This window comes from Paroedura picta, chromosome 2 (genome assembly GCF_049243985.1).
Source record: "Paroedura picta isolate Pp20150507F chromosome 2, Ppicta_v3.0, whole genome shotgun sequence".
Lineage (NCBI taxonomy): Eukaryota > Metazoa > Chordata > Lepidosauria > Squamata > Gekkonidae > Paroedura > Paroedura picta.
The window spans coordinates 83,440,634-83,464,969 of record NC_135370.1 but is presented as its reverse complement, the minus strand read 5'-3'; the positions used below and the strand labels follow the sequence as shown (position 1 = coordinate 83,464,969).

The 24,336-nt window shown below is 41.4% G+C and overlaps 1 protein-coding gene across 3 annotated transcripts in view; it reads right to left on the bottom strand.

The window, feature by feature from the left end:
- Positions 1-24,336, bottom strand: part of KMT5B (lysine methyltransferase 5B) — a 46,556-nt gene that overhangs the window by 9,601 nt on the left and 12,619 nt on the right. For 2 of the 3 annotated variants that reach the window (XM_077321322.1, XM_077321321.1), the window contains exons 2-6: positions 16,812-17,047; positions 13,111-13,258; positions 8,413-8,487; positions 6,467-6,632; positions 1,766-1,875 (exon numbers count right to left, since the gene is read on the bottom strand). In XM_077321322.1, coding sequence (XP_077177437.1) covers positions 1,766-1,875; positions 6,467-6,632; positions 8,413-8,487; positions 13,111-13,258; positions 16,812-16,971 — 659 coding nt within the window. In that variant the 5' untranslated portion in view covers positions 16,972-17,047. The remainder of the gene's footprint in view (positions 1-1,765; positions 1,876-6,466; positions 6,633-8,412; positions 8,488-13,110; positions 13,259-16,811; positions 17,048-24,336) is intronic. The other variant, XM_077321323.1, reaches the window with a different exon arrangement.

The following is a 24,336-nucleotide window of genomic DNA, read 5'->3' as shown; positions in this document are numbered from 1 at the left end:
CAGCAGTACGCTAGGGTCACCTGTTAGCATTGGGTTATGGCTGCTTCTCGCCATTCCCCGTTTTGGAATGTTCATGGCGGGGATAGACAGTTGCTTCATACCACCGTGTTTCTTCCTCATGTTGTAGTTTTATGTCCTGTTTTAATTTTTAATGGTTTTTTTAATGGATTGTTGTAACCCCCCATGAGTGGCGGGGAATTAATAACTATAGAAAGTACTGTGTCTCATAAATCAAGAACTTTAACTGGGCAGGGGAAGGAGACAAGGGGCACGACATCTGTGTTTCCTTATGCCAATCCAACTAAGGACATCCAAGTACAAAAATAGGTTTTTATGTGCACTTTATATGCCGGATTAGGGACTGTGTGTAATGAAATGCACACCTAAGAGTGGACAATGTTGATCTGGCTTAGGACTTTTTATTTATATTTTATTTAAAATGTATTTTAATTTCTTTCCATTTAGAAGTTCACACACAAACACATTTATATCAATCAAAAACAACTAAACAAAGCACAGAAGCAGAAAACTCTTTCTCATGTTCCCATCCAGCTGACTTCAGATGGTGGGGCACCTGACACAGGGCCTCTGAAGTTGAACTTAATGTTAAGTTAATATGGAAGTAGGATGCTCAAAGTGTTTACTGGGCTCAGGGAAAATTGAAGTGTTTGAGAGAAAAACATTCTCTGTTATGGCACCAAAATTATGAATTTCCCGTTCCAGGGAGATTTTTTGGCCCCATCTGTCATTGTCTTCTGTTAGCAGGTGAATATTTTCTGAATTGTTTGCCATTCCATCACTGACCATCCTTTTTCTTGTTTTATTATGTTGCACTATGGTGTGCAATATAAGGCAGGATCCTGCTGACTTGCCTACAGCAAGCTAGTAGCAGCTTTCTACGTGGGTAAGTTTGTTCTGTTCTCCTTGCAGGGACAGAGGTGCAAGCTGATGACAGACTGATTCATTAATGGTTACTAAACATGGTGACTAAAGGAGCCTTCATTTTCAGTGAACTTCTGAATATCAGTGCTGCGAGGAAACATCTGGGGAAAGTTGGCAGACTAAGACCAGACAGATATGTTTGTATTTCTTTTATTTGTTAAATGATTTTATAATTTTAAATTTCCTGTAATCTGATTTTAGTCTGTTTCAGGAAAAAAGTGACAACAATGTTCCAATAAACAAATACACTAATATAGCACTTCAAGAAACAGGGTGACGTCCAAGTTGCACATTGAAATGCATTTCAAATGCAGGTGCATATTCCAATGCACATTCAAATATGCCTCCAAGTATGAATGGAGCCTTTGTGAGGGCAATAAACCTTCATTTGTCCTCATTAATGTCATCACACATCACATTGGTTCAGTGACATTTACTACATGATCCCTAATTGGTGTAGTGATTAAAGAATGGCAGACGCTTATCTGGAGAACTGAGTTTGATTCCCCCACCTCCACATGCAGCCATGGGTAACCTTGGACTAATCACGGTTCTTGTAGAGCAGTTATCTTACAGCTCTCCAAGTCCCACCTACCTCACAGGGAATCTGTTGTGCGGAGAAGAAGGGAAAAATGTTTGTAAGACATTCTCTTCTTAAAACAAGCCCTTTTAAGCAAAAAAATCCAATAGTGTTCTAAAACACTAGCAAAATAAAATGAAGAGGCACACAAAATAATGAATGTTATATAGGTTATCTTCCATGAGAATGCCACATACCAGCAAATTTAACACTCATAGTATAGTATTACTCCAGTATACTTACCACTCTTTTGTTGCAACTATTTTGGCTCCATTTTGCTCTGATGAATAGCGATTACATGGCAATATTTCAAATCCACTGTCAGTTGCAAACATTCGTAAATAAATAAATACCTACAGCAGAAAATAATAAATGGTGAGGTATTATTGAATCGCAAGTAAATGTCTCAAATTTCTTCGAAATTATTTTGAATATAAATACTGTAGACACACACACATACAAAACATTCTCAACATTAAATAAAGGCACACTTTCAAATCAAATAAAATTCATTCTGGTATAAGTAGTCTTTTTGCTGCAGCAGATTAACATGGTGACCCCTCTAGAATTACCCTCATTCTCATACACTGTCAGGCCTATTGGAAACCATTTTGCAACACTTGACAGCGATGACCAGGAGTGGTGGGGTAAAAGCCTAAAGAATGAATGAATATGTATTTTGTATAACACACATTTCTCTTTAAATCTGCTTCTTCTCACTCGTGATATGGGACATGGGAGCAGTAATAATGCCCCTTGTAATAAAAGCCCCTGATATGCTTTTATACTACTCATGTGTGCCCTTTTTGTCTTATCTTAACACAGCCCGCGGCACAAAGCCATAAGGGCTTAGGGGGAGGAATTAGGGCGGGCTCTGTCCGGGATGAGGAAGGGTGCCGATTGGCCCCTTCCTTCGGACAGACCATCAGCCAGGCCAATCGGCAGGTGCAAAGCGCCTGCCGATTGGCCTGGCCGATTCCCGCCCTGCCGACAAGGGAGCAACTGCGAGCCACGCAGAGTGCGGCTTGCAGTTGCTCCCTTGCCGGCGGCCTTACGCGGAGAGGCGCTTCGTGCCTCCGCCGCGTCAGGCCGCCGGCAAGGGAGCCCCTGGCAGCCGCGCTCCCTGCCCGGTGGCCTGACGCGGCGGAGCCGCAAAGTGCCTCTCGCCACGTCAGGCCGCTGGCTAGGGAGCCCCCGCCAGCACCGCTGCGTGCGGCTGCCAGGGGCTCCCTGCGGGGAAAGGAGGACCCAGCGGCCGCGGATCTGGCGCCAGGACCGCTGCCGTCACGCCAGCTGCCAACAACTTCACGCCGGTCAGCCCCCCCCCGCCCAGAGAAGCAACCCCATGGATCTGGTAAGTCCGTGCGGGGGGGGGGGGACCCACGCTGCAGGGACGCTGTCTGGCCCACCTGGGCCCCACTCCAAGGGCCCTGGGACTCGGGAGGAGGGTGGCTGGCCCGCCGCCATCGGGGAGTGGGGGCCCATCCAGGAGGGCAGCGAGGACCCCAGGGGCATGCTAGCACCCATTGTATTTCTTCATACAATGGGCTTTGACCCTAGTCTGTTTTCTAATTACGAAATGTGGTGTTGGGGAGAGTTTTACAGATATCACGGACTGCCAAAAAATTAAATAAATGAGTTTAAATCAAGTCAAGCCTAAAGTCTCTCCCAAAAGGACTAAATTGAGGCTTATACATTATGAGAAGACCAGCCTTATTGGACAGGACAAAATTGCTGGGAAATGTTGAGGGCAACAAAAAAAAGAGGAAGACCCACGATGAGGTGGACTGATTTAATAAATGAAGCCATGGCCTACAGTTGCAAGACCAGAGCAAAGTTGTTAATAATAATAATAATAATAATAATAATAATAATAATAATAATAATAATAATAATAATAATAATAATAATACATAGTCGCCATAAATCAGAAGTGACTGATGGTACTTTTCTCACTCTCTCCCACACACACATAACAATACTATGCATCCATTAGGGAAAGAGAGAAATATCTGTTTTCAAGTGAGAAACTGAAAAGTTATTCCAAATTTCTTAAATTCCAAAGGGTACATAACTAGATTTTATAGTTTTCACTTTTCAGGTTTTGTAACTTTTAATTATGATGTCCATAGTTTGTCACCCATTCTTGATCTCTTTACAGTTCTAATCTGGGGGCTGTTACCATATGGAAGTGCAGGAAGTATCCCACTGGAATGACTAACTTTCTCTGCATTTATTATTTATTTATAATCCTTAACACTATTTCGCTCCCTTATATATTTGTGAAACAGCCCCCTGGGAGGAGACTGTCTGGGGCCCTGTCCATCCAGGTCCACTCTGATTGGCACTCCCCCTCCAGCTCCCACCTTCCCTTGCCTGCTAGAAGCCTTGTGGTTGTGGCCTCCATTGTCACCCACGAGGAGAGAGGCAGCGACAGGGCTTTGCAGCCTGCAGGGACACTCCTGCTGGGAAGGAGCCGGGGGGGGGGGGGGTTGCAGCCCTCCTGCCTGCAGCCCCATTTTTAAAATGGGCTTTGATACTAGTTATATTTATATTTATTATTATATAAAGAGTCAGCTATGCAAGCTGCATTCGTTCTCACCAGTTATTTTGACTAGCAAGAGAGTAGCCCTGCTGGTTCAAATTTGATGTATCCTAGAAACAGCCCAGCGAGCCATCTGGGAAATGAAGGAAGATACTTTAATCTTTAGAAAATAACCACTCTATGGCTCTCTCATCATGAATGCTGGGGTGTACAATACCTCCTAAAACCAAACTGGAAGAAAATTCCTAGCAATTCCAAATTCTTAGATCTGTTTCAATGATTTAAGTCCCATGCTTCCTCAAAAACTGTCATCTCTCTCTCTCAATTATTCACTTTCCTATACAATTGTACTTTGAGCTCCCAGCCTTATACTGAAAAGTTTATCACTCCTCTGAATTCCTGTTAAGTCAAATATGCATTTCACAAGGCAAATCTGTAAAATGATGATTAAGATATGAGAAGTTTTACACTAATATAGCTAAATCTCATGTGAACATACTTTCAATTCACTGATTTATTACCATGGATTTTTCATTTGACTGTCCTTTCATAAGGGGTCAAGTCAAGGTAACACTCAATATCAACTAAGATAAAGCCATCAATAGATACCTGCACCAGCCAATACTGCAACTAGGCATTTTTATTTATCAATTTCTATACCACCCCACATGCCATTGCCAGCTTGGGGTGTACAGCATTTAAAATACATCATTGCTAAATTTAAAATAATTACAATTGAAAATTACAGGTAAAACTGTTAAAATTATTCTGCTTGCATCAGCCATGAGTCTTATTTTCTGCAATCCCTCACCCATTCAGGGGATGGGTTAATTTTGGGAAGGGCCTGTTCAGTGGTGCCATTATCATTCATTCACTACCCCCAACCAAAAGCCTGGCAGAATAGGTCTTGCAGGACCTTTGGAACTCGTTTGGAGCTCGTTCTACCAGGTGGGGGTCAGGACTGAAAAGGCTCTGGCTCTGGTTGAGGCTAGATGTACTTCCCTATGGCCAGGGATTACTAGCCAGTTCATATTGGCAGAGCTGAGTGCTCTTTGGGGCAGAGCTGAGTGCTCAGCTAGGCAGTCCCTCAGGTATGCTGGGCCCAGACTGCCAATGGCTTTAAAGATCAATACCAAGACTACCAACATGATCCAGAATTCAACTGGGAACCAGTGAAGCTGCCTAAAAATAGGCTGAATATGGGCCCTCCAAGATGTTTTCATGAGGATCCATGCTGCTGCATTCTGGACCAGTTGCAATTTCCAGGTTGAGGACAGGTAGGCCCACAGAGTGAGTTACAGAAGTCTAGCCTGGAGGTGAACATCATGTGGATCACTGTGGCTAGGCACTCCAGAGCCAGGTAGGATACTAGTAGCTTGAACTGGTGGAGATGATACAAGTCTCCATAAATAAGGTGGAATCAAGGATCACATCTATGTTCCTAGTGGCTGGTGCTGTCATTAGCTGTACACTGTCTAAGCAAGTGTGTTTCCTCTCCTGGTCCTTTCCTACCTAGCCACAGGACCTTCATCTTGGAGGGGTTGAGTTTCAGATGGCTCTGCTCGATCCAGACTGTCACTGCTTCCAAACAACTGACAAATGTCTTTGGGGGTGAATCTGGGTGGTGTATCCATCAGGAGATAGAGATGAGTATCATCAGCATATTGATGACACCTAAGCCCAAATTACTGGACCAAGTGGGTTACATGGTGCATGAAAATGTTGAATAAATTGGGGGCCAAAACCATGCTCTGAGGAATTCCACATGAGCGCTGGCATCAGCGCGACTGGTTGTCTCCCACTGAGACCCGCTGTCTGTGATTGGGGAAGGAAGAGATCAGCATTTGTAAGACTGTCCCCTATATTCTTACATTGGTGAGGCAGTGAGCGAGAAGCTCATGGTCTACCATGCTGAATGCTGCTGTGAGATCTAACATCACAAGCAGCGCCAACCTACTCCAATCCAGCTGGTGCTGGAGATGATCTGTCAGGGCAACTGACCATTTCCACCCCATGGCCAGGCCGAAAGCCAGACAGGAATGGGTCAAAGGCTGAATTTACCAGAGTAAGGCAAACTATTCCCTATTCCTTCCACTCCCCATATGGCTCTTGTGGTTGTTGGGTTCTTCCATTTCTTTCACATGTATTTCACAACACCATGCTATTCCATTTGACCCTCTTCCTTAGAATTTATTTCTATCAAGGACATTAATCCTAGTTTTAATTCTAAGTATAGGGCATTTGTCAAAACTTGAGAGCAAGTAAGACAAGTTTAGCTTTTACTACTTTATTTAACTTTCAAAAAGCCTGCAAACTCTTTTTCTATCTCTCTCTCTCTCACACACACACACATACACACACACAAATAATTGAACTATATTAAGTATAAACAAACCTACATGTTCCTTGAACAACCTTTCCTGCATTTTGTTCTTGTTAAGAAAATAGTGCCGGGCCCAGTCACCTGACGTCAAGGACTTGAAGGCTTTATCCAAGTGCTCATCTTTTTTAAAACGTTCAATTACCTCCTTCAGTTCCTCTTGCCTTCCTTTGATTGGTCGAAACCTAAAAAAAAATACAAAAAGCCCAGCCAGTCAAACATGATTTTAAAAATTTACTCACTTCATATGCCTAGAGTAACTGAATCACTGGGACAGAAATAGAGACACTGCTGTCAGCAGGTCCTGCACAACTCTGAATGCTAAAGGAAATGAATACCTATACAGCCATTAGAATGTTTGTTTACACAGCAAAGACAGTTTGTACATGCAATGCTGGATGTAAAACTGGGGGCTGTCACGAACTAGAAATGTGGGAAGTATCTCAATGGAATGATTAACTTATTCTGAGTTTATTGTAAGATGTCAGCTATGCAAGGTGCATTGGTTCTCACCAGTTATTTTGACTAGCAAGAGAGTAAGGTAGGTTTATTCATCTGGACTACAGCAGTGAACCTGACCCTCAAAATAAGAACATGAAAAATTAAATGCATGCATTTAAAAGCATTAGCAAAGGGAATCAGCCTAGGAACTGGATATCTCTTTCTACATTGCAAGTAAGTAAATGGAAACATTTAAAAAAACATTTAAACATTTAAAAAAACCCTGCTATCTCTCCCCTCCCCCACAATCAATCTTGAAACAGTTAAACAGCATTCAAAAGCAGCAGAACAAAAACAGGTACAGGTAAATCGATACTCTCTTGCTATAATGTTGATTGCAGCTAATTTGGTGTTCCAGATGAAAGTCCCAAACACTGGGTTACATTTCTAAGGCTTGTGTCAGATGGAAGCCATGTTGATCAGAAGTAGAACTGCTAGATTTTAGTCTAATAGTACCTTAGAACCAATATAAACTAGTTTATTTTCTGCCCCCAAACATTTCCCTTCTGCTCTATTCAAGCTGACTACTATGCACATTCTACCTCTGCATGCTAATTTCCTTCTTTGCTACATCCCTTCCCACCTTCTGACAGAAGGTTTCAGAGAACTCAATTCCAACTCATATCTGACAAAGGGAAATTTGGCTCTTGAAACCTCTTACTCCAAAAATCATGTTTATCTCTAAGGTACTACTGGAGTAAAATCTAGCATTTATAAGCCTTGTTGTTTGTTTAAAGAAGAATCCTAAAAAGTTTTGTTCTCATTTTCAGAAAAGGGATCTCTTCTCAGAGAAGACTAAAAAAATCATTTTGTGATTTTGTTTCCCTCTGCTTCAAAGCAGGAAGGAAACAGATAATATGACTCACAGCCATGTTTGTGGAGGCACCTCCCTGAACTTTGGTTTGGGGAGTGGGCACAAATGGGTCAAATTCATAACAAATTTTGAAGAAGGAGTTGATTCTTATATGCTGCTTTTCTCTACCAGGAGAAGTCTCAAAGCAGCTTCCAATCGCCTTCCCTTTCCTCTCCCCACAACAGACACCCTGTGAGGTGGGTGAGGCTGAGAGAGCCCTGATATCACTGCTCGGTCAGAACAGCTTTATCAGTGCTGTAGCAAACCCAAGGTCACCCAGCTGGTTGCATGTGGGGGAGTGCAGAATCGAACCTGGCTTGCCAGATTAGAAGTCTGTACTCCTAACCACTACACCAAGCTGGCTCATGAACCAGCTTGTGATTATCCCTATTCCTGAGATTCTGATGAGCTCCAGGAACAACATTATCAGGAGTCAGTGGCCTGCAGTGGGGAAGGGAAATTGGTAAAAATTACCAATCTCTTTTGAAAAGTTAAAGTCTCAGGTTCTCATAACTTGGTGGTTGGATACAGATCAATATTTTTTCTTTTGTTTCTAATTACTGACACAAAAGTTATCTTATCAAGTAGTTCTCACGTATGGCAAACCTTACCTAGTAGAATTTTGATTAGGGAAAGTAGATTTTATCAAAAACAGCCTCAGATCATTTTTCATCTTAGGATATAAACTGTAACACATTAAAAAATGGGAACAACATTCAACTTCTTTGATCCACAAAGATATTTATTTACTTTAGCTATGAGATCTGCTGCTTCTTGTCGCACATTTCTTTTCAAAGTATGTTTTTGATATCATTTCAAGTTACAAGACTGTTTTCAAAATGACAAGTACATCTTACCATCTTAGCATAACCATCATTAAATCCTATTTGCCCATATTGTTTATCTAAAGGTTGTAAGTAAAAATTACTCCTGTGGCCTAATTCCATGGTATACTGCTTACAAGGCACAAGAAAACAGTAAAGAAATATTGAAGGATTAGGCTTTTCTTTAAAATGCTCTTTTTAATAATATCCAGTTAAATAACCCAAAATATAGACAAATATCAATTAAACAATAAGGCCATTCTTTGTTTTAGATATCGCATATTTCCTTCTTTCTGTTCTGCTTTGGGCTCCCTTCCGATAATCTGTTTGTAAAGATTTGATGCTTAAAGAATTATACTCCCCTTTGTACCACCAAGCCATCATTTCAATTGTCATATGATTTGAGGTTGAAAACCAGTATTTTCTCTATTGAGACTGGCTACCAAACAGTCTTCAAGCAGTGTGCGCATGGACCTTTTCCTGCATATGGCTCACCTAATTGTATCATTTGGAACCCTTTACCGCATAGGCACCGTTCTGCAATGTGCCACCTCTGTGCTTGTAGCATACTTTGCTCTGGTTTAGACTGGTCTGTGAAAGGCATGACAAACGAATCAAAATGTCTTATGGCAGAGGGTTCAACTAAACATCCTTTTCACCCCTTCTACCTTAGACTTCTAATAAGGTTGCAACTGTGATGAAGCCAGATAGAATCTAATTGCCAACTGAGTGGTAAAGTCCCAAATTTTGATAGTAATCAATATTAGAACCTTGCATCTGTACAGCATAAAAAATATTGTGCTTGAGAACTCACATGGCATTCAGTGTAGAAAATATGTATACTTATGTAAGGCAATAGAATTCAAATACACATATGTTGAAGATTTGACAAGTACAGTTACAAACCTATTTCCCAATCCGACAAACAAACATGGAACAGGAAACATTGAAAATGGCTAGTCTGGTGATAAGTTCTACAAATACAATTGATGATCACATCTACCGTATTTGCCGGCGTATAAGACGACTGGGCATATAAGACGACCCCCCAACATTTCCACTTAAAATATAGTATTTGTTACATTACATTACAGTACTATGGGCCACTATGGGCAGCTATGTCTATCCCAACTGAAGTGCACCCGGCATATAGGACGACACCCCCACTTGGAGGCATGTTTTTCAGGGGGGAAAAGTAGTCTTATACGCCAGCAAATACTGTAACTCATGACAGGCTGAAAAAGATCTTTTTCTAAGTATAATCAAGAAGAATGCTTTTGTCAAATGCTCATGTAGGACAATCTGCATTCAATAATTACCTTATTTCACAACTATGAATCCTCTGAAATATCTAAGGGGAAACCTTTACTTGGAAACAAGGACATCTCTTTCGTGATAACTGAAATATTAAGGAGCAAGTTCCCATATGAGAGTATGGCAAATAATCCATCTCAGAAATGCAGGTCTACCAACACAACCTAGTGAGTCCTCAAATTACTGTAATATGCTGTTTTCTTCATGTGTGTGGCACTTTATGAAGTGAATCTGCATGATACTCACACATTTTTATCTTAACAGTGAAAAAGTACTCTATCAGTTTATCCTAGAATAGTCCTCTTAATGAACTCTTTGGATACACAAGAATATGCATGTCTTGTCAGTACTTGCTTTAGGTTAAACCCATTTTAGTATTAGTTCACCTTTCATACCAGGTCAGATGTTTTAAGAAGTGTTTTGATTGGATAACCTCAAATCCAAGCAAGTATTTTAAAAGTATCGAATATATTGTTTTTACTGGAGTATGTCAGGCCACACACACATGCACATGTGTATTATCCTTTACATAGTATGTGCAGTTGAAGGAAGCTGCAACCTTTTGTGGTAAGCAGAGGTAAGCAGGGTTATATATAAAATGTTATCTTAAAAGAAACTGATTCAGCAGACAGTACTGCAAATGCTGACAATGTGGATCTTATTTCAGAAATAGGATTCACTATCTGATCATGAAGTAGTAAAATAATACAACAAATACCTATAGTGATGACTAATACTGGTATTTCCTCAACCTAACTGCACTCCTTTTCAAATAATATATACACAAGTATGCAATGTTTAAAGCAACTTTAAATGTGTTTCTGGCCTAAGGAATGACTAAAAAAACAGCTTTAAAAAGGTAATGCTGACATGGAAATATATCCATAAAATTGGAGAAAAACTCTGAACCTGTAACACAGAAGGGGGTTATAGGTCCTTTAGACAATGAATAGGATTCAGACTAAACAGGCCATTTCCACAGATGTCTCCCACTGCAGACATCACCATGTCATTCCTCAGGGTCCCATATCCATGCGTGAGGGCGAAGGCAGGAAAGTTTAGTTCAGCTGATGGAAAATTTTGTCAAGATACAATCTTATGAAGGGAAAATCTGGAACCTATAAAGATGAAATGGTATCTTTCCAGGCTTTTTGCTCCCCAGAATTGTCAAGAATAGTTATACATACTATTTTAAAGCACCAGAGTGAAGCAACTCCAAATGGCCTGAATAAAAAGTGGCATGCTATTTTTTAAAAAAAGAAATCACACCATCAGCTGCTGTGGTCACTCTAGACTAGCTCAAAGAAGTTATCAGATGTTTCAGGTACAAACAGAGAGATAATTATTTTGCATATAATGTAAATATTTTTATTAGGAGCCAAAAAGTTATTTATGAAAAGAAGTTAGAGATGTTAGAGACCTGTTATTTGGAAACCCCAAACTGTAAGCACCACTGAAAATCAAAACAATTGAAAAAATTTCAGTCATCTTCAAATTTTGTATATCACCGACTGCACCAAGTAGATTTCAACTCCCTGTTTCTTAAGGAGCACTTGAAATACTTTCATTATTTCCAATTGCAATCTTCTATACTGTTTCCTACTCATTAAAAATTCTTAATTGTTAATTGTTAAAAAATTCTTAATTGCTCCCCAAAACTCCAAACAAAGAATGGCAATGGAGCCAGTCAAAAGAAAAGAACACGCCCTCCACTGTAAAGAGTCATTTACAAATTCACTCAGAGTATGCATTATTCAACCATCTATTAAAGAACAAGACACCAGGTCCTTTCTGTAAAGCTCAGACATAGCTTCTTATGACTACTTTGCATTTATAGCTTCAAATAAACACAGAATAACTGATTCTTCAACGTGATCACCAATATAGTGGTTGGGCAAGGAACTGGACAAAATCATTGATTAGGACACAATATGAACATATAAATGATGAAAAGGACTTATTTCAGGGGAGAAAAAGATTTAACTTCTAAATGATTAGCTACAGATATATGCAATATATTCCTCAGAATTTGTATCATTTTCTTGTTTCATGTAAACCGGCCTCAGCCTTCGGGAAGGGTGGTATATAAATAAAATAAATAAATAATAAATAAATAAATTTCTCTATATTTTCATACTGCTGAGGGGTTACAACACTCTGCATTATTTAAAATATATTATACTAGACCATGTTTCATAGAGCAGCCTCTTCAAGCAGATTCACTGGTATTTTAAGAGAGCAAAAATTTTATGAATGATAAAGTTACCCTCCCACAGTATTATAATGCAGAAGGACAATAAACGATTTTTTAAAATGTAATAAAGATGTGTGATTGTATTGTAAAGTAGTAGTTTAATGCCTTTAAGAAATAGCGGTTCTTTAATATATAATTTTTAAATAATTGTATTTTAAAAGCTGTGTGATAAAGAATATCTAAAGATTCTGAGTATTAATTTCAGAAAGTCAACAGTTCCAGTAACAATGAAAGCTGCCACAATCCAACATACACACACACGCAAAATTCATGATTATGAAGCCCAATATTAAGTAAAACTGACTTAGGACAGCTAAATACAAACAGCAGTCTCAAGTTTCTTTCAAAACTCTTTTGGAATGGATCTCCAAACTACAGTACAAAAATTAAGGAGCCAGCAAAATCCTTTAAAGGCTAGCTGTTAACATGTTATGTTATGAAGAATTCTAACAGGATTCTTCCCAAAAACATTGCTTCTAATGATCAGTCATTACATATTACTTTGAGCAAATTGTGTAAACAGGGGACAACCCAGGTGATGATGCAGTGTTCATCCATTACATAGAGATCAAAGAACAATTTTTCATATTAATCAAAAACCAGATCAAGACGCAAAAAGTAAAATGTGTGAACATTTGTAGTGATCCGATAAGTCCAAAATTCTGGAAGCACAGTCATGCTCTTCATGTATTGTACAGCCTAAAATCTTATTTGGAACATGGCAATAAGGATGAACAGGATCTGAATTAGAAACATCACACACTCTGCTTGGCTAAACACAAAAGGCGCAAGGAAGCATCCCATCCCAATAGTTATACTTGTGTTATATTTGAAAGACAACAACTTCATAATTTGGGAGTTGCCAAGTCTACATTTATTCTTTATCTTTTCTGGGTAAATAAATTAAAGTAAGTTACCTAGTGTTCATTTTATGTGTTTGAAACCCTAAATATGGATCAAGAACCAAACTAGTTGCTAGGTCATCGTTCTCACACAGCTCCTTGGCAGACATTCCAGAAGAAGGCACGTAGCGACTTTGGCCTTCAAATCCCGAACCACCACTACCTGCATAAATCAAAAGAAATGTCAGTATTAGCTAAAACAGGCTACTGAATCTAAAGGTCTTCCCCCTTCTATGAGGTACTTCCATGAGAGAAAGCAACAGGAGTAGGAACTTAGACATGTAACAATTTGTTGAGAATATATGCCAGTATAAAGAGAAAAAATGGGGCCTTTGATATCAGAATACAGTATGTTTTGTTCAGTAGAAAAGCAGCCCTGCTTTTGATTCACACATATTTTTCACCTTAGAGAATTAAGGCTTAAAGAAGCAATCATTTCCTCCGTCCCTCCATTCCCCACAGCATCTATATGTGAGGATGATGTTGTATCAGCAAACCAAAAGAAAAAAGAAAAAGAGGAGGGACAGGTGAGAGTTGTACATGGTCAGATGCACTGAAAGCAAACTGAGCTCTAGTGGCTCACAGACTCAGTTCAGTACCAGTTGATAGCCACACAGGTTCAGGAAACTACAAGGAACACAAGCCATATCTGTTGCCTTCTCCCACACCATCAACCCCAATGGTGCTGCTAGCACAAGGGCTTGCCTTATTTGGATAACCAGCCCTGTATGAACAGAAAGGTCTGTTATGTGGCTGTTCAACATGCATAATGAAAGTTGTCTGCTACTATAATTGAACCAATACCCTGCACTTTAGCTCCCATTAGCTCCTATTGGCTATGATCCAACCAACATTTCCACTGTAAGGATTTCCACCCACAGTGTATGCCTCCTCCATTCTGTGGCAGCATGCAATGCCCCTGAAATCCTCTTCCTCAGGGACTGGGAAATTCCCATACAGGATTTTGGGAGACATTTTGGGTTACCACAAGAAGGGTATGGTGGGAAAATGGAACTTCATGGGCAGAAATCCCAGTACCCAGAGAAACAATGGTCTCGACCCAAGCCACTGGTTTAGCACAGAGGAATGACCATCATTAAGGATCAAACTTTTGGCACTTATTTAGTAATTCCTAGTACTACATGGAAATTTATAACTGAAACATTTACAAGGTGGCAGCAATTACCATTCTGAGAAAGAAATGACTCCTTTTATGATTTACTTTCATAACCAGATGGCTGATGATTTTACTTTTCTCAGTGAAACTTACCTCACAAGAGATAAGCCATTTTTTATTTTATTATGTTTGTCTTGCCATGTGTTTTGAACTGAAATTTACAATGTTCACTTGGCCTTCAAAAGTCCAAGGGTAGTAGTGTAATGGATTCTCCATTACTTGTTCAAAACTATTATAAAAATTGACACACACCTAACATGCTCCCTCTTTCTCACTTCATTGTTTGGGTTTTCAAATTTTTAAAAAACTTTGTTAAGGACAGGTGTCGGAAAATGGTAAGAAAGCACAGAAGCCATGAGCCAGTGAATGTGGGTCACCTATGGGGCCATAAACTCAAAAGCCAAAGTGAAGAGGCACAGGGGTTCCATAACCTAATCAAGGTTTATATTCGTTAATGAGTGTTTAGCAGACACCATTCAAGCATCTGAGACAAAATTTACTTAAGTATACTCTGCAATTATCTGGTTGTATATATGTGATACACAAAATCTGCTTCCCAGAAATCCTCCCTGACCTGATAGTGTCGCTCATTCTCATCTAAAGTTGATGACTATTGCTCACTTTTCCCCTTTAAGGCCCATTATGCATGGCCACCGAAATGGCGATTTCGGGTCACATGGAAAACGCGGAGGGGAAAGAAGCGAAGCAAACCGCTTATGTATGGGACGGGACGCAATGGCAGCAAAACCCAGAGTAACCGATTATGCATGTGGCGACCCTGGCGCCGCTTCTGTTTGCGTCCCGGTCACCCGGAAGCTTCCACGTTTCGCTAACGCGGCTTTTTCGGAAGCATGCACCAAATCTGCGGCCGGTTGCAGCCGGCTGCGTGCGTTATCGGTGATTTTAGTCGCCGCCATTCCACCCCGAATGCACGCTATCCCCCCGTGCATAATGGGCCTAAAAAACAACTTTCCTTTTATATCAGAGACATGCAATTTCACTAGCACAACCCTTACTAGAATAGGGCCTCCAATGATACTTCAGTGGCTGAAGTAAACTTGGAAAACATTTCGCAGAAGTAATATAACGAAGTTTCAAATACATGGGAGATTGGTGCTCCTATGCTACAAATAGAAAAACCATGGAAATAGACTGTTCACATGTACAGTTATCTTGCCCGAGGCCAATGACATACTGAAAAGATTACTCACAAAATCACTTCTAGCCTCAGAGCAGATCTGGAGCTAGAAGGGAGACAGAACATATATTCTCTTTCCCCATGCACACTAAGAACTGCCAGGCTTGAAAACTGAAAATGAAAATAGTCTATGAACTTGTGGAAGGGAGGATTGGAAACAGATGCCCATTAGTCAAAGAATTATTTGTACTACTGCTTTGAAAAAGTTTAATAAGAGAACTTCAGGAAGATCAATTCAGCTGGTGGTTCAAATATGTAGTGATACATACAATACAAACATTTATTTTGCAAATGGAGGGAGGGAGGGAGGAAGGAAAGTTTTTCCTGCCAACATAAAGCAGATTATCTCTCCATAACCGGTCAGTCCTAGAGGAGATCAGCCCTGACTGCTCTTTAGAAGGCCAGATCCTGAAGATGAAACTCAAATACTTTGGCCACCTCATGAGAAGGAAGGACTCCCTGGAGAAGAGCCTAATGCTGGGAGTGATCGAGGGCAAAAGAAGAAGGGGACGACAGAGAATGAGGTGGATGGATGGAGTCACTGAAGCAGTAGGTGCAAACTTAAAAGGACTCCAGGGAATGGTAGAGGACAGGAAGGCCTGGAGGATCATTGTCCATGGGGTCGCGATGGGTCGGACACGACTTCGTACATAACAACAACACTCTGTATTCTTGTATCTGAGAATAGACAATTCCTTCATTTGGAGCCTGTTTGTACTAAAAGTAATACAATTACCATGTTTCTATGTTACATGAACTTGAAACTAACAAAGTACTTTAAATAAGTATGTTTACATATCTATTCAGAGCAACAAATGGCACTATCAATTCAAATTGCAGCTTTAAAAAAATCCAATATTTTTAATCTCCCTTTTTTCATTTTATTGATATCTGACCACAGTTAAAATAACAAACAGACTAAATAAACATGAAAGCTGTACAACTTCTACAGCAAATACCAGGTTTATAATCCATGTGCCACTGAAATCAAAGGTAAGCTTCACACTGACTTTTATGGCAATAGCCACTTATTTTTATGGGTTTGATTTGACTATAACTGCATATTATACATCAGACACAATCTCTCATATGATTCATAGAGAACAGTAAACAGCTCACATTTAAGCTTTAGTTGGGACTCAGGTTTATTTGAAATATAATAAATTATTTTACTACATTGAACTGTCATGAAGTAATCAGAAACAATATAATTACTTACACAAATATACTCAGCAAATACAACGATTGTGAAATTTAAAAAGGCACACCAAAAGTTCCATAAGAAAATCAGTTTGACAAACTTGACAAATCATTAAACAGTTCCTATCAACATATACATACATCTGCTTGATCGTCTCTCAACTCCATTTTTGCCAATCTTTGGATTTTCCTTTCCAGGGTTCTGTAATTTGGGCTGGTTCTCATGGTGATCATTAGATAACCTGCTTCCATTTCTCCGGCCATTCACCACCATGTTCTTGGATTCTCCCAACCACTTCATTCCCACAGGCAATCTGCCCCCGTTGCATTTAGTCCTTCTTCAAAAGGCTTTAAGAAGTCAATTGCAGTTCAGCTTCCTAGCAGAAGTAAAATGCACAAACAAAAGGAAACAGTTCAATTTCCCAAAATAGCAAAAACAAATGCTCTGTAAAAATGAGAAGGCAAGTTAACAGACACTAGTTTTACATTATACTTTTGTTCCTTCACTAAAATAAACTTTCTTCATTAAAACAAAGATTTTGACCTGAAATGTGCATAGCAGGCAAGTTCCACACAAAGGTTAATATAATCAGATGTAGCTGGCAAAAGTGCTCAATTATGCCATCCCATGTAGAGATCATGTAAACCAGTGATTCTCAACCTTCCTTGACCCTGTAATACAGTTCCTCGTGTTGTGGTAACCCCCAATCATAAAATTATGCAAGTGTTCTTTCACAGAAATTAAACCAAAACTGACCAATGGCGTGAAGTAGGGTTGGGCAATTCAGCATCCAAAGTACCATTTGTGACCAAAGCAGCCAGCAACACATTGCAGGGGGGGGAGGGAAGGCGTGGGCGTTGGTGTGCCAGCGCCTCCCCCTGCGGTGCGACACTGGCTGCTTCGGGCGCGAACGGCCACTTTGGACACCGAAGCACCCAACCCTAGAATGAAGATCCATTGTTCGTGATTGTATATAAATTGCTTTCCCCCCCAGGGTTTCTCAGTTCAGTTCTGCCTCTTGTCCCACCATGCCGATCTCACTCTTTTCCACTGCTCCTGACAGACAAACATTCGATCTATCCCACAAGGTTGTTGTGTGGATGGTACACCACCCCTCCCCTGGCCAAGCTCCTTGCCCTGCCGCAACCCCTGTGAAAAGATCATTCGACCCCCAAAAGGGGTCCCGCCCTGCAGGTTGAGAACCACTGATGTAAACCTTTTTTTTGCTGCAAGTATTTTGGTCAGCTCTGCAGGCTTCATTCTCTTATAATACTTGTCCCAGAATAGTAGAAGAGTGTGTGGCTGGGGAAGAACTAGAGCAAATGCAAATGCATGGGTTTCTCACTTTTCATGAGCAGTTTCCAAATTTGTATTCCACCAGCCCACAGCTACACACTATAAAATACATTACGTCTTCAAGTATATGATTTTTAACTTTTCTCTCAGCCCTCTACAAAATAATGACAATTTTACATAATAATGATATAATAATGATTATATATATATATATATATATATATATATATATATATATATATATATATATATATATATATATATATATATATATATATATATATATATAAATAAAATAGTAAGGTGTTCTGGGGTGGGATGTGTCCGGGATGAGGAAGGCTCCGGATTGGACCCTTCCTCATGACAGACGATCGGAGGGACCAATCGGCAGGCGCAAAGCACCTGCCGATTGGTCCCTCTGATTCCCAGCCCCAGCAACTGTGAGCCGCGCGCAGCGCGGCTCGCAGTTGCTCCTGGCCTGATGCGGCGAGAGGCGCTTTGCGCCTCTCGCCGCGTCAGGCCGCCGCCTGAGGGAATCCCCAGCAGTCGCGCGGAGCACGGCTGCCGGGGGCTCCCTCGGCCGGCGGCCTGTCAAGCCGCCACCGCTGCCGAAAGACCAGGACTCCAGCAAGGACTGCAGCTGCTCGCCGCCGCCGAAAGACCAGGACTCCAGCAAGCACTTCAGGTACTCCCCCCCCCCATACCCACTCTCACTCCTGGGGGCTGCTCACGCCCATTGCATTTCGGACTGCAATGGGCTATATTTCTAGTTTATAATAATAATAATGGTGTAAAGAGATATTTTTAAAAGATTTTAAAAGAGCAGATGACAGGAATGGACCTGAACTGATCTAGTAATATCTCTGATGAAGTGGGTTTTAAAGTTTGTTAAATCAGTTAGCCTTTAAGTTGTCCTGAAGTCTCTTTTTTGATGACAATGATGACAGAGCAGCTGGGAATAGAGATAATGCAAAGACTAATGATCAAAATGTTTATATTTTTATATAACAATATACAAGGTTTTATGTAGAAAGAACCAGAAGCAAAGAAGAGCAAGAGCTGTAAGGCAATGCAACACCTATGGCACACTGAAATAGAAAAAAAATCTACTCCTCAAGTGGTATAGTACCACTAATGTACACTGTTAGGAAACAAACTTTCAAGTGTGGACAGACAGGTGTTCTTATTCTGTTCTAGTTCTTGGAAAGATTGTTACCTAGGATTTAACAGATATGAGCCACAGATATAATTTATTTGAAAGAAAATTAGTCATAGCAGTTTTCATCTGCCCTTAAATGGCTGCAATCCCTTCTCCAGGGTCTGAAACAGAGGGTAACGCTAGGAGAGAGCACCTCCCAGTAGCATGATCTATTATGTGGGGTCTCACTGGCAGCCATTTTCTTTCTGATGCTCTTCATCCAACTGGAGTTTCGGGGGGTGTCCTCTTATTCAACTGATGACACCCAGCTATATCTGCTGATGGTCAGCCAACTGTCTGCACCCCTAGATTCTCTGGCTAAGTGTTTAGAAGCCATGGTGAATTGGTTCAAGAGAAGTTCATTGAAGTTAAATCCAACTTAGACAGAGGTCCTCTGGCTAGGTCAGTATGACCTAGGCAAACCACTGACAGGGTCCAACTAAAAATTTTGGTAAGTGTCAAGAGTTTGGATGTGACCTGGGATGCCTCCCTATCTATAGAGACCCAGGTCACAAAAGCTGCCTGCCAAACATTTTACCATCTCCACCAGACATGACAATTAGCACCTTACCTGTTGACATGCGACCTAGCCATTATGATCCATGCAAAGGTCACCTCTGGGCTAGACTATTCAGAGACAGCTTGGTGTACTGGTTAAAAGTGGTGGGTTCTAATCTGGAGAGTTGGGTTGATTCCCTGCTCCTCCACATGCAATCAGCTGAGTGACTGAGCTTGTGACATTACAGTTATTCTCACGGAACAGTTCTGTCAGAGCTCTCACAGCTCCACCTATCTCACAGGGTGTCTATTGTAGGAAGAGGATGGGAAGGTGATTGATTATAAGCCACTTTGACTCCTTTGGGTAGTGAAAAGTGGGGGAAACAACTCTTCTTCTAACTCACTCTACACTGGGCGGCCCCTGAAGCTGCTTCTGAAACTTCAAACTGGTCCAGAATGCAGCAGCATGGGTTCTTACTAGGACCCAATGCAGAGCATACATATGGCATTGGTTTCAAATTGAGGACCAAATAAGATTCAAGGTTTTAGTACTTACCTTTAAAGCCCTAAATGGTATGGGACCATCATATCTGTGGTACTGCCTCTTCCACTATGTCCCCCAAAGCAGTGGTCCCCAACCTTTTTATCACCGGGGACCACTCAACGCCGGGGACCACTCAACGCCTTTTACTGAGGCCCAGTGGGGGGGGGTAGTTTACTCCTCTACTCTCAACCACTGCCCTAACGCTCTCTGATCGCTATGGTAATGTTTAAACATCCCTTCAAAATAAGATACAGACACGCCACAACAATGAACATAAGGAACATTTTATTTTCATGAAAATTTTAACTCATGACAATGACAAATCAATGGGAACCCTGAGCTTGTTTCTCTGCAATGAGATAGTCCCATCTGGGAGTGATGGGAGACAATGACACCCAAAGTGTGTTGTAAAGGGCCGGGGTGGGGGATGAAGTAAAGGGCCGGGGGGGGGGGGAAGGCGTCCTTCGGGGCCCACCTCCAATTAGTCGAAGGATCACATGTAGTCCGCAGTCCACAGGTTGGGGATTGCTACCCCAAAGGACACTTAGTGATCAAAATCTGCTTAGGATCCTCAAACCTAAAGAAATTAAACTGGCCTCAACCAGGGCCAGGACCTTTTCTGCCCCAGCCTTGTGGAACACTCATCCTGGTAACATCAGAGACCTGTTCGACTTCCACAGGGGTTGTAAAACAGAGTTGTTCCACTGGTCTACGGTTGAGGCCCTGAAAAATACATCTGAAATTCCAATGACTTCCCTACCCTATCACCTATTACATCTAATTAATTATTAGCTTGTACCCCTTCACCTCCCTTTTGAACAGGAGACAGTCCAGGCAAATTTTTGTTTTAATTCTGGGTTTTGAATCCTATAAAAAATTAGAATTTAACTTGTATATATTATTTTAATCAACGCAGAATGCTTCTGCCATTCTGTTTTTATTAGTCTCTGCTTTTATTTCAGGAAGAGCTAAAATAATAGAGAATAGTGATGCTACACATGCAGTCAAGGGTAGATGGAACTGTATCTTTTCTCTTAATGTTTCAATATTGTATGTCAATCTGCCTACTTGCTTCCTTTTACTCCTTTTTAACAACTCTAGGTCATTTTCTATTATTCTTCATATTACAATCATAGAATCATTCTATTAATAACTCTAAACAATGATTAAGACCTGTCTTCTTCTACAGTCTTGTATGTTTTTAATTATATGTAAACTACCCTGAGCCACCAGGGAAGGGAGGCATATAAATACAAGAATACATAAATAAAAAAATTAACTGATGTTTGTATAAATATCCACAGCTGGCCCAAGTTAGCCTGATCTCACCAGATCTCAGAAGCTAAGAAGAATAAGTCCTAATTAGTATTTGGGTGGGAGACCAGCAAGGAAGTTCAGGGTTGCTTTGCAGAGTCAGGCAATGGCCAACCACCTCTACTGAAGAAGAGTTGGTTCTTATATGCCGCTTTTCTCTACCCAAAGGAGTCTCAAAGTGGTTTACATTCCCCTTCCTCTCCCCTACAACAGACACCCTGTGAGGTGGGTGAGGCTGAGAGAGCCCTGATATCACTGTTTAGTAAGAACAGCTTTATTAGTGCTGTGGCAAGCCCAAGGTTACCAAGCTGGCTGCATGTGGGGGAGGGCAGAATCGAACCTCGCATGCCGAATTAGAAGTCTGCGCTCTTAACCACTACACCAAGATGGGTCTCTTGCCATTGCTATTCATCTCTCTTGCTAAAGAAATGTGCTGCTGGTTAAGACCACAGTCCACCAAACCCAGCATTCTTTGCATCTAGCTGAACAACCCACAGGCACTAGGACTCCAGATGAAATTGCCCACTGTTTCACTACCACCTACTTTTCCCCATACCAGTTTACAGTATGTCAGCCTTTCTCAACTCTTTTACTGTTGAGAACCCCCTGAAACATTCTTCAGGCTTCAAGCGACTCCAGAATTTATGTCAGCAGGTGATGTCACCTCCATACCACACCCCTGGAAGTCACAAGAAGTGACATCAGTCAGACATTCCCACTGGATGTGTTATCACACTCCATCACCCCCTGCCCCCCAACACCAGAAACGGTCCAACAGCTTGTTCTGCTGGGTCAGGAACAGGGCTGGGCCAGGCATCTGTCCTTCTGTCACTCCCTGCCAGCTTCCAATGAAATTAAAATGAGAGTACTTATCTTTCTGGATTCTAGTCACTACCACAACAAACCTTGGCCAGCAAGGATATTTATGACTAGGGCCCCTTCCCCTTTCTACCCTATCCTGGCCCATCATTGGCCATTTTGGGATGAGGGGTGGGTCATATATGGTCATTTCATTATATTTTTAATTAAAATATATTAAAATTAATTACTTCCCACCTAATTGGTAAAACCCTTCCAGGGCCATCGAGAAACCCCAGGGTTTCACAAAAACCCCATTGAAAAAGCCTGGTAGCTGTGCAAAATGGGATGGCCCGTAAATACTGCTTAGATATATGAACCTCCTAAAATCATTTCTACATTTCCCATAGGCTGCTACACCTATACTTCCTAGCTAGAATGCTCAAATCACCAATCAAATGGATTTCTTTGATTGATTGATTGATTGATTATATTTATATACCACCCTCCCCAGAGGCCCAGGGTGGTTTACATAAAACTTCTAAACAATACGTGAAACAATCTAACATATAAATAACCGTAACAATAATATTAATAACTGTTAATTGTAACAGTGCAAATAGTGCAACAATGCACATAGTGCAACTGTGCAAACAGGCCCAGAGCGCACTGATGGAGTTCTGGGAAGGAGGGAGCAGGGGCCCTTCAGACACTGTTGGTTATGCCTGGTCTCAACCAAATGCCTGGCGGAAGAGCTCCTTTTTGCAGGCCCTGTGAAACTGTTTTAGCTCCGTCAGGGCCCTGATCTCCTCCAGAGCTCATGCCACCAGGTGGGGGCCAGGACAGAGAATGTTCTGGCCCTGGTCGAGGCCATGCGGGCATCTTTAGGACCAGGGACCATTAGCTGATTGGTGGTGGTGGAGCGTAGGACTCTTTTGGGGGCATAGGCAGGGAGGCGATCCCTCAGGTACACTGGGCCCTGACTGCATATGGCCTTGAAGGTAATTACCAGAATTTTTAGTCTGATCCGGAATTCAACTGGCAACCACTGCAGTTGGTGGAGAATGGGCCGGATGTGGGACTTCCACGGTGTTGTTGTGAGGATCCTGGCCGCTGCATTTTGGACCAGCTGTAGTTTCCAGGTCAAGGCTAAGGGCAGGCCTGCATAGAGCGAATTACAGAAGTCCAGTCTAGAGGTGATCGTTGCACGCATCACTGTGGCTAGGTGTTCCAGGGCCAGATAGGGTGCTAGTAGCTTGGCTTGGCAGAGGTTGTAAAATGCTGGCTGCGCTACCTTTGCAACCTGGGCTTCCATTGTGAGGGAAACATCCAGAATCACGCCCAGATTCCTGGTGGAGTGAGCTATAGAGAGCTGCACACCATCCAGGGTGGGCAAACGCGCATCCTCATACGGCCCTTCCTACCCAGCCATAGGACCCCCTTCTTTAAAGGATTGAGCTTCAGACGACTCTGTTTAAGCCATCTTGTCACTGCTTCCAGGCAGCTGGCTAATGCTTCTGGGGGAGATTAATTTCTAGTTTGTGGAGCTCAACTATATGATTAACTTCACGTATAGCAGCACATTCAAGGGCATGGTAATTTCACCACCTCTCAGCCCTTTGAAAGATTTAGGAATACCCAGATCCTCTGATACCATTAAGCTTCTAACACTGTTATGTTTGAATAGAGTTGTACTAGTTTCTTTGCTTGAGGTTTTTGAGTATTTTTGCTCCTTCCACCCCATTCCTCACTAGACATATATTTAGTACTTACAAGCTACATTTTGGAAACTGAGAAACCGACAAAAAGGCTAAGTAGCCTCAAAACTTCTTCTAGCACAATCTTTTTCATGGACATCAACTGCAGGAAAAACTAGACACAATGTACTAAGTTGCTATCCTGGCCTCATCCACAGTCACTGTGGATTCAAGCTACTTAGAAAGACTGAGCAGAGGTTGAGATACAGTTTAAAAGGCAGAAACTGAACCCAAACTTGCATGAAAACAGGGGAGACAGA